At 63.0% G+C, this 10,338-nt stretch overlaps 1 protein-coding gene across 3 annotated transcripts; it reads left to right on the top strand.

Annotated features, from left to right (window-relative positions):
• The first annotated feature begins 996 nt into the window (after window positions 1-996).
• Window positions 997-9,609, top strand: TULP1 (TUB like protein 1). 3 transcript variants are annotated; one of them, XM_040616462.1, is made up of 14 exons: window positions 997-1,244; window positions 1,708-1,750; window positions 3,282-3,399; window positions 3,510-3,653; window positions 4,277-4,411; window positions 4,621-4,734; window positions 4,845-4,979; window positions 5,175-5,266; window positions 5,527-5,700; window positions 6,101-6,213; window positions 6,701-6,809; window positions 7,016-7,114; window positions 7,402-7,573; window positions 9,108-9,609. In XM_040616462.1, the coding sequence occupies exons 1-14, from the start codon at window positions 1,198-1,200 to the stop codon at window positions 9,239-9,241; spliced, it is 1,629 nt and encodes a 542-aa protein (XP_040472396.1). In that variant the 5' UTR covers window positions 997-1,197; the 3' UTR covers window positions 9,242-9,609. The 3 variants fall into 3 exon arrangements, with proteins under 3 accessions (XP_040472396.1, XP_040472398.1, XP_040472397.1); XM_040616464.1 differs by lacking the exons at window positions 997-1,244; window positions 1,708-1,750 and adding an exon at window positions 1,776-2,811; XM_040616463.1 differs by lacking the exons at window positions 997-1,244; window positions 1,708-1,750 and adding an exon at window positions 2,820-3,093 and having other exon boundaries at window positions 3,264-3,399.
• Window positions 9,610-10,338: the final 729 nt, after the last annotated feature.

Raw genomic sequence — 10,338 nt, 5'->3', positions numbered from 1 at the left:
CAGGCAGGGCAAAAAAATCATTTGGGGGCAGCCCAAACCGCATTTTCCATAGGAAACAACCCTCTGCAGAAAAAAAAAAACCCACCAACTTGCTTCGCAATTTCTGGGCTTCCCCCCCCCCCCCCTCCGTTTTTAAGCAGATTTTGGGCTTATTTTGGCTCGGTGCTTTTCTCACCCTTGGAAAAGAAATTAAATTCGGGCAGGTGATGAGATGCGGTTTAGAGATTAAAGGGAAACTGGGAGAATTTTGTGCCGAAGGCGTCGAAACTTTGGCGCTGCTGGTGGGTCCCGGGTGTGCAGTCTTCAAATGCCATCTAGTGGCACTGGGCACGGGTGGGACGTGGGGTGGCGGGGGGCTTTGGGGTGTCGGCGGCTGGGCAGGGTTGGGGGGCTGGTGGGGACGCTTGGCTTGTCCGGCGTTGCAGCTGGAGAGCCCCCATGGGTGGCCTTTGCGGGGGAATATTAACGGCTAAATATTAAGTGCTGTTAACGAGGTGAGAGCAATGATGTGCAGGGTGCGAAACGTGTCACCCGAGGGGACCCGGGGACGTGGATCGGGCTCGGAGCAGAGCAGTGGTCCATAGGGAAGCCCTTAGCACCTGGAGCTGGGGATGCTGCTTTCCCCATGCACAACTCACACAAACCAGCCCAAATCCTGCTTTTCTGTCACCAAGACGACATTTTTGGGTGGAAAAAGGCACATCCAGGGAGGGTAACCCTAAATGAGGTCAGGCAGCTCCTCAGCCTGGGGTGGGCTGGAGCGAGTGGCCCTGCCGTGTCAGGGATCCCACCCAGTGTGGAGGGAGCCAGACACCCCTCAAAAGGCACCCGGGGTCTGACTGACCCCCCGTGCCCCCCGGTGCTCCCACAGAGCCCCCTTTTCCTCGGATTACCGCCCTGCCAGCTGCTCTCCCAGCGGGCCTGGCTGGCAGCTCCTGAAATCCTATTACCGAGTTTCAGGAGAAATAAAAAGTTAATCATCTCCTTCGCCTGCTCTTCCTCCTCCTCCTCCTCACACCGCAGGAGCTCACAGAGGCGGCCGAGCCGATGCTGGGAGGCTGCGGCTGAGCCCCTGGATCCAGCCCCGGGGCTGGCAGGGGCTGCAGTGCCAGGGGTCGGTGCCCGGTGACCGGGAGGAGGGAAGGAGGTCCGGAGAGGCCGGAGGGAACCATCCTGCTCGACGCTGGGCTGGGAGCCATGCCGCTGCAGACTGAGATCCTGCGCGAGGTCTGGGCTGCTGACAGGTGGGTGCTGGGGGGCAGGATGCGACCTGCGGGGTGGGCGATGTGCTGGGCATCCCCATCGGGTTCCCATCTCCTCCAGCTCCTTTTCCTCCTGTTTCCAGTTTAGATGGGATGTAATGAGCTGTTTTATCAGCTTTTTGGCTCTGGGGTTCAGTGTGATGATGCTCATGGGTTTACAGAGGGCAGATGCGTTCGGTGGGGGGGGGTGTCCCCAGATTAACCTCGTTGCTGTCACCCTTGGCCAAAGCAGAGCCCTGGGCTCCCTGCTAGGAAGGATGCTGTCGGCTGAGCTTCACCCAGCCGAGATGGGGAGCTGCTTCTGGAGGCAAATGAAATGAAATGAAATGAATGACCTTTCCCCCCGGCCAAATATTGGGGTGGTGCTCAGCTGGAGGGTCTCAGCCCCACCAGGAGCTGCGGGGGGCTGAAAGCCCCTCACCCCTTTCCTTTCTGTGCCCCACAGCCCCAGCGAGGAGCCAGGGACCCCCCATCACAAGCCCAAGCAGGTGAGAAAAAATCCTTCCCCCCCCCCCAGCCCCAGTGCCACCATCCCCGGTGCCACCATCCCCTGCTGCAGGCAGCCCCCAAGGGCTGGGGACATCCGAGATCCCCAAACCCTGGGGCCCCACACGAGACCAGCCTGGGGCTGGACAGGCTCCTCCATCGGGGTGCTGCAGCCCAGAGGGGGGCATGAGCTTTTGGGGACCACCCCCCTCCAGAGCAGGTGGGTAGAGGGAATCTCACAAAGCCCCCCCCCCCGTTCCTTTGTGCATCCTTCCAAACCCTCTTTCCAACACTCTGAAGCACCCTGTGAGGTGGGCTCTCAGTTCCTAATTAACACTTTAATTAAGCCTCTTAGTTAAGCCGTGACTCACTTTCCCCCAGCCGTGACCCCAAAGGCCAGACCCCTCTCCCTGCGTTTCGGCACAGCCCTTGGGTACCACCCAGCCTTCCAGGGGTCTCAGCAGTGATTTCATCAACCACCCAATTTAATTAGCAGCCCCTCCTCAAAAGGCTTCGTTAAGTAATGAATCAAGGGACTGTCTTCCCCCCCAGCTGCTTAAGGGATTAAAGGATGTGAAGGAGCTTTTCAGTGTGAGCTGATGACATGGAAGAAACCAGCCAGTTCCTGGCTCTGCTGTGGGACCCCCAGCTTCCCCCTTGGCCAAATCTGCCATGCTGGGATCCCGCTGGGATCCAGCCAGATCCCCTCTTGCAAAACACCTTCCCCCGCCAGGCTGGGGCATCCGGGAGGGATGACACCCCTGCGAGGGGCAAGGTGCTTTGTCGGGTGGTGGGTGCCTTGGTGCAACTGGATATGCTTAAATCCCTTTCTGATGGTCCCGAGCTGCCACCCCCTCCCCAAATACCTCCTGGGCAGAGCCCGCTGCTGCCCCACATTCTCCGCATTTGGTAAATCGGGGTTATTTATAGCCCCAGCTCACCGGGATTAGGTGTGCTGTGCCTAATCCCCCTGCTTTACCGCTCCCACTGACCTCCATCCCGCACGGCCCCGCAGCTCCTGGCCTCCGGCGGGGACCTTTTGAGGGGACAAGTGGAGATGGAGGTGCGGAGCTGGGCTGCCTGCCCGTCCCCGTGTCCCCTGTCCCAGCTCGGGTCCCCTCGGATGCCCCTCGGTGCCCAGGGTGGCTCCTGGCCGGGGTCCCTATGGCACAGCGTGGCTTGTCTCCTTACCGGCATGGTCCATGGTGTTGTGGCAGCGCCAGCACCATGTCCCTTGTCCCCGGGGCTGGCGTGGGGCTGGCTGTCCCAGCAATGATGCTCTCCCACCTGTCTAACAGCCCTTTCTCTTTTCCTCCCTCTGCCTTCGCTGGGCGGCTGCCCCATGGTAAGTCACTCGTCTGAAGGTGCCAGCGTGTCCCTGTCCCCGGAGCAGGTCCCAGTTCCCTCGCGGGGGCTGGGGAAAAGCCCGGCTGCTCTGGAAAAGCAGCTGGTGCTGTCTGAGCAGGGGTTGCCCTGCCCAGGGAAAAGGGGTTGAAGGCTGGCACTGCTCCGCAGCACCGGCCGCGGGGGCAGAAGGTGAAGAAGAAGCGGCAGGAGCCGATGCTGGAGGCCGAGGCCAAGCCCCGGCGGCTGCGGGTGAAGAAGCTGAGCGAGGCGGGGGCTGCGGAGGAGCCCCGTGCCCCAGCACAGGGTAAGCACAGACCTTCCCCCTGATCCCGTGGGAATGGGGGGAGATGCTGGTCCCCCCACAATCCTGCAGCCGCCGCGCTCAGCATCACTGGCATCCCTTGAAACGTGCAGGGGTGAAGAAGCTGAAGAAGAAGAAGGAGGAGAAGGGGGAGGAGGAGGGTGACAAGGACCCCAAACTCACCAGGGAGCCTCGGAAGAAGAAGGAGAGCCCAGCCCCCCGCTCCCGTGTGGCCAAGGCCCCCAAGAAGCAGCAAGGTGGGGGGGCAGCACCCACACCTCTGTGGGCATCTCGTGTCCCCATGCACCATGTCCCACCGGTGCCACCGATGCTCCCGGTGTCTCAGGGGCTCTGCACATGCCGGGGGGTGGGGTGGGGGGATTTTGGCCAAAGCCCATCCCCACACCGGGGAGCAAAGGGGATGTGGCGGGGGACCTGCACGCGTGGCGCTGGCTGGGAATCGGGATCGGGGCTGGGGACACGCTCCCTGGGAACGTGGCAGTGGGTGGCTGGCTGGTGCCACCAGCTCCCCAGACATCTTTCCGGAGGAAAAAGATGGGGTGGACAAAATGATGGGGCTCACCCCCCACCCACCCCCACCCCCCTCCCCCCAGCTCAGCACCCCAGGGCTGCAGCCACGAGATGGCAGTGTGACTTTGCACGCGGTGTCCGGCGCTGGACGTGGCCAACAAGCCACTGGCCACCACCGCTGGCCCGGGCACCCATGGCCCAGCACCCATGGCCCAGCACCCCCGCGGTGGGGTGGGGGGTGGGTGCCTGCGCTGCCGAGGGACGTTCCCTGCTCCCGGAGCACAAGGCGGTGGGTGCCCGATGCGAAAGGCCATCGCGCTGCTGATGCCGTGGTGTCACCTCCGGGCAGAGCCGGCTGAGGACTCGGAGGAGGAAGAGGAGGAGGAAGAGGTGGAGAATAAAGACCCTCCAAAAAAGCTTAAGAAGAAGGTTCCCAAAGACCCCCCCTCGGGCGAGGGCAGGGAGAAGAAGCTGAAGCCGAAGGGTGAGCACCGGGGGTGTCCTGGCTGCATCTGTCCTGGCTGGGATGAGGGGACAGTCCCTGGGCCCTCGTTGTCCTGGGAGGCTCACAGGGCTTCAGACGATTCGCCCCCTCACCTTTCCCACTGCCCTCATCCTGCCACCTCCCTGTCCCCACCCCCGCCTGTCCCCATCCCCCTGTTCGGCCGCTCATCGGCTCCTCTGTCCCCCCAGGAGACAAGAGCGACCCTGATGGCAAAGCCAAATCTGCCAAAAGCACCAAGAAGGAGCAGATGTCCATGTTCCAGGTGAACGGGGAGAAAAAGGAGAAGAAAAGCAAGAAGAAAGGTACTGGGTGAGCAGGGGGGGTGGCAGCCCGTCCCACTGCCCCACAGCATCATCCTGAGCCAACAGCACCCGGTGCTGCGTGACGGTGCTCCCCATGTCCCCCCCGCCAGCCGCCACCAGCAGCGACGAGGAGGACGATTCCGACTCCAGCACAAAACCCATCAGGTCGGAGAAGAAGAAAAACCCGGCGTCCCTCTTCCAGACAGGCGGGGACCCCCCGAGGGAGAAGAAATCCAAAAAAAAAGGTGGGACCCTGGCACTGGCGATGCGTTGGAGGGTGGTGGGTGCTGGAGGGGCTCGCGGGGGTGCGGCTGAGCCTGGCCATGGAGAAGGGGGTTATGATCAATGGTGTTGGCGCGGGTCTGTGCCGAGCTCGGTTTTGGGGTTTGGTGGAGTCAGGCTCTTCCCTCCACTGTCCCCCTGCCCATTCCTGCCCGCAGCTCCCCCCAAAGCGGCCGAGAGCGAGGAGGAGAGCCCGGAGACCCCGCAGAAAAACTCCAACAAGAAAGGGAAAGGGAAGAAGTCAAAGAAGGTACAAAAAAAAAAACAACCAAAAAACCCTCAGACCCATGGGGGTCCCCTCAGGGGGTGGGGGCAGCAGCTCTTCCCCCCAGGGCAGGTTGGGGGGGCTGGAGCATCCCCCAGGGAGACTCACTGCAGCACTGTCCCCAAAGCCACCAGCTGCAGAGCCACAGCCTGGGGGGAACCGGGAGCAAGGAGCCATCAGCTGGGAGGGGAGGAGAGCTTTTGGCAGGTTTGGCTTTGGGGTCACCATCCCCTCCCGTGTGGCAGCTGAAGGAGGAGAGGGCCCCGTCACCTGTCATCGAGGTGGACAACCTGGAGGAGTTTGTGCTGCGGCCGGCGCCCCAGGGAGTGACCGTCAAGTGCCGGGTAACGCGGGACAAGAAGGGGATGGACCGGGGGCTTTACCCCACCTATTACCTCCACTTGGATAACGACAAGAAGGTGAGCAGGAGTGGGGGCGTGGAGACCCCTGGGGCTCTACACCCACCCCAAGGAGCACCCTCGGGGTTTTGGGGGATGCCTGTCTGCATCCCACCGTGGCGGTGGGTCCTGGACAGGGCTGGCCCCCTCCCCTGCAATTCCTCTTGGGAAATGCCCTGTGTCGGTGGTACCTGGGATGATGAGCAAGCGTTGGCCGGAGAGCCGCGCTGAGGCCGGGCTGGGCTCAGACCCTCCTGTCCCATCGCTCAGCCAGTATCTTCAGGATCATCTTCACTCCGCGCGCCACTTGTGCAAGGTCGTGGCAGTGACCCGTTGGCAGAGGGTATTTCGGGGTGGCAAGCTGGGGACAGCTGTGGCAATGGCAATGCCCCCTCCCCACGTGGTGCCACTGCCCTCCCAGGTGTTCCTCCTCGCCGGGAGGAAGCGTAAGAAAAGCAAAACCTCCAACTACCTCATCTCCATCGACCCCACCGACCTGTCACGGGGGGGAGAGAACTTCATCGGGAAACTGAGGTAGGTGCGGAGGTGGCACCCCGTTTTGGTGGCACCCCATTCCTGCAGCACCCTCCTCCTGCTCCGTGGGTTGCCCTGAGCGATGGCTGGATCAGGCAGGAGGCTCAGTTTGGCGTTCCCCACTGCTGGGTTGACCCGAGGAGCATCGGGGGGTCGGGAGGGGAAAACAGGCTCATCTGGTTCCTCCTGGTAGGCAGGTCACAGCTAGAAACGGCACCCGGCAAGTCTTGGCCTGCTGCACCGCTGGCAGCTGTGCCGCGATGCTGGGGGTCCCCATGGCGGCAGCACCCTATAGCACCCCGATTTTGGGGTGCCCTGAACCCGAACAAACAGCGAAAGGGTGGGACGGGCGGTGCTAGCCAGGGGCTGCACGTGGGTTTTGCGGCTGGAGCAAAGCTGGGGCTGTGCCTGGAGGGTGGGGGGGACAGGGCAGGTGGGAGGGGTCCCGGTGGCACTGGCTGTGGTCATCTCCCACCCTCGTCTGCAGATCCAACCTGATGGGCACAAAGTTTACGGTGTTCGACAACGGTGCGAACCCCGACAGGGCCAACGCCGACTGGTCCAACGTGCGGCAGGAGCTCTCGGCCGTGGTCTACGTAAGTAGAGATGTGGGGCCCCCCCGGGACCCTCCAGGCAGGTGGTGAGGGGGTCCTGACCTGCACCCCTTTTGCTGGGCCAATGCTCCAGGGTGCTGCAGAGGTGCAGGATGGGCTGGATCCATCCCCAAGCCCTTGCTCAGCCGCCGTCGAGGGGCTGCAGCCCATGGGGGTCACTGGGTTCAGGGACGGGGTTTCTCCTGCAGGAGACCAACGTTTTAGGGTTCAAAGGACCCCGGAAAATGACGGTCATCATCCCGGGGATGAACGCCGACAATGAGAGGGTGCCCATCCGGCCCCGTAATGTAAGTCGGGGCCAGACTGGGAGAAACTCCTCGGGGACTGGATTTGCTGGGATTCACCTGGAATTTTACCCATTTTGGGGCACTGAAAACCTGTCAGGTGTCCCTGGAATTCAAGTCACCTCCCTGGGAGGTGGGAGTTGCGCTGTCTGTATTTTTTTCTCGGTGCTGGATCCTGCCCCCCAGATGGGTACTGCTACCGAAGCATCCCCCCGGGCACGCCACAGGGGTGGCAGGGCTGCGGATGGGATCACCCCAACCCCACTGTCCCCCCCTCTTGCCCTCCCCAGGACAATGACGGCCTCCTGATGCGATGGCAGAACAGAAACATGGACAACGTGATCGAACTGCACAACAAGGCGCCGGTGTGGAATGATGAGACCCAGTCCTACGTCCTCAACTTCCACGGCCGGGTCACTCACGCCTCTGTCAAAAACTTCCAGATTGTTCACGGCAGCGACCGTAAGCTGGGAAGGGGATGGGATGGGATGGGATGCGATGCGATGCGATGGGATGGGATGGGATGGCATGGGGGGGATGGGATGGGATGGGATGGGGGGGTGGGATGGGACGGGATGGGATGGGATGGGACGGGATGGGATGGGACGGGATGGGATGGGATGGGATGGGGGGGGATGGGATGGGGGGGATGGGATGGGATGGGATGGGATGCGATGGGATGGCATGGGGGGGATGGAATGGGGGGGATGGGATGCAATGGGATGGGATGCAATGGGATGGCATGGGGGGATGGGATGGCATGGGGGGGATGCGATGGGATGGGGGGATGGGATGGGATGCGATGGGATGGCATGGGGGGGATGGGATGGCATGGGATGGGATGGGGGGATGGGATGGGGGGATGGGATGGGGGGGATGGGATGGGATGGCATGGGGGGATGGGATGGGATGGCATGGGATGGAATGGGATGGGATGGGGGGATGGGATGGGGGGGATGGGATGGGATGGCATGGGATGCGATGGGATGGGGGGGGATGGGATGGGGGGATGGCATGGGATGGCATGGGATGCGATGGGATGGGGGGATGGGATGGGATGGGGGGGATGGGATGGGATGGGATGGCATGGGATGCGATGGGATGGGGGGGATGGGATGGCATGGGATGGCATGGGATGCGATGGGATGGGGGGATGGGATGGGATGGGGGGGATGGGATGGGAATGGGGGGGGATGGGATGGGATGGGGGGGGATGGGAGGATGGGATGGGGGGCAATGGTGGGGGAGCACTGGCTGGCCCCAGCACCCCCTTTTTTTTGCTGAGGCTTCGTTTTTTCATGCATGGGGGCTTTGGGGTCTCGCTGGAGCTGGGCTGAAGCCAGGCAGGGCATGTGGCACCCTGCAGGCAGCTGCCTGCTGGCCCTGGGTGCCGGCAGAGGGAGCGCGCGGGTCACCTGTTGCCAGGCAGATTAGGGCAAGGACAAATCCTGTGGGGTGCTGAGCCCCCTCCCCGTCACACTACAGCCACCCACTCAGCCCAGGCCACCCCAGAGCATCACCCCCAGCACACACCCCACATGTGCACCCTGGGGCGCACCGTGCCTTGGGGACAGTCCCTTGGGGGTGGCGGTGGCTCTGTCCCCACCGGACGCGGCCGTTTGTCACCTGTCCGGCGCAGTCAGAAGCCCTTGGCCTCCGAGGTGTTGGGTTACGGGACAGAAAAAACCTCTCGGGGGCCCCTGGTTATTTTTACAGATTTCCTGTCACCCGCCCTCTGGTAGCAGCGGTCCCATGGGGGGGGCGAGTGGGGTCCTTGTCCCTCGGGGGGCTGCGGCTCCCGGGGAGGGCGTGCTGGGGGGGCCGAAGGGGTTCCATGCAATGGGGAAATGATGCTTTTTGGTAACAGGCATAGCAGCGTGGCGCAGCCGGGGGTGGGGGGGCGGTTTGGGATGCTGCTGCGTGTGTGGGCACCCTGGGCACGGGGTGGGCTGGGGGTGGGGGGTCCCACCCCAACCGCTCGCCCTCTCTCCCCCAGCCGACTACATCGTGATGCAGTTCGGGCGCGTGGCGGACGATGCCTTCACCATGGACTACAACTACCCGCTGTGCGCCGTGCAGGCCTTCGCCATCGCCCTCTCCAGCTTCGACGGGAAGCTGGCCTGCGAGTAGCGCCCGCGCCGGGGCCGCCGGGGCCGTCCGGTGGGTGCTCCTGCATCCCCGTCCGGCTCCGCTGCCTCCAATTCCACCTTCTGCCCGGTGAATGCTGCGGTTGCTGCTTCTCCCGCAGCGGCTCGAGGTGCACGGTGCCTGCGGAGCGTCGTGGGACACTCCTCTGGCTGTGGCCACCTTCTCCGGGCAAACTGGGGACAGATAACTGGTCTGGGGCAGATGGCAGAGTCAGGTCCGGGGTATATTTAGCAAATGAGGCTGACTGCAATCCCGAGCTCATCCCTTTGAGACGTTTCTTGGACTCGGATCCTGGAAACTCATCCCCCACCCTCCCCCCTTTTTTTTTTTTTTTTTTTTTTTTTTTAGGTTCTGGTTTGTATTTTGTAGCTCAATCTCTCAGTGAGAGGACGGTTGGTGGTCTCAGTTCGTGTTTGCTCATCCCCCCCCATGAGTGTGCACAGGACCCACACATGGCAAGGCTCTGCCCAGGCCCCTGGTGAGGGACCCCGTGCCTGGCTCGATGCCCACTGGGCACAAAACCCCCCTCCCACCCCATTTTGCCCTGGCACAAGTGGCTGGGCGATGCCCGCAGTGTCTTTGCATGCCCTGAGTTCTCCACCCGTTGGGTCTCATCCTGCTGCCTGGAAGCCTTTGGGGCTTTGGGTCCCCGAGGAGCAGCCCAGCACCCAGAGCACCAGTGGCACACGGGCACGTGCCGAGGGAAGCAGGTGCTGGCAGGGGAGGGCTGGCAGCCACGTGAGGCAGAGCTGGCATCACCGGCACAGGGCCGGGCTGGGTTGGTGCCACCAGGAGAGACCTGGAAGGGAAAACTCTGGGTGCACCAGGAAGCCCTGGGGTGACTCACAAGGTGTGGTGCGGTGCTGAGTCACGCTCGGTGCCTGGATGGGCTCCACTGAGCCCCCCCGTGCCCCGGCTGCTCGCCACCCCGCTGCTCTGCGGCATCTACAGATGGTGGTCCCACGCACCCCGGGTATTCCCACTGCCAGGATGGGTCCCACTGGTGCTCCCTGCTCGTGGGGCGGTGCCACCCCGTGGCACAGACCTGTGGGGTGTCACGGGGGGCTGCGGGGAGTCAC

This window comes from Falco naumanni, chromosome 17 (genome assembly GCF_017639655.2).
Source record: "Falco naumanni isolate bFalNau1 chromosome 17, bFalNau1.pat, whole genome shotgun sequence".
Classification (NCBI taxonomy): domain Eukaryota; kingdom Metazoa; phylum Chordata; class Aves; order Falconiformes; family Falconidae; genus Falco; species Falco naumanni.
This window is presented reverse-complemented; position numbering and strand designations above follow the sequence as displayed.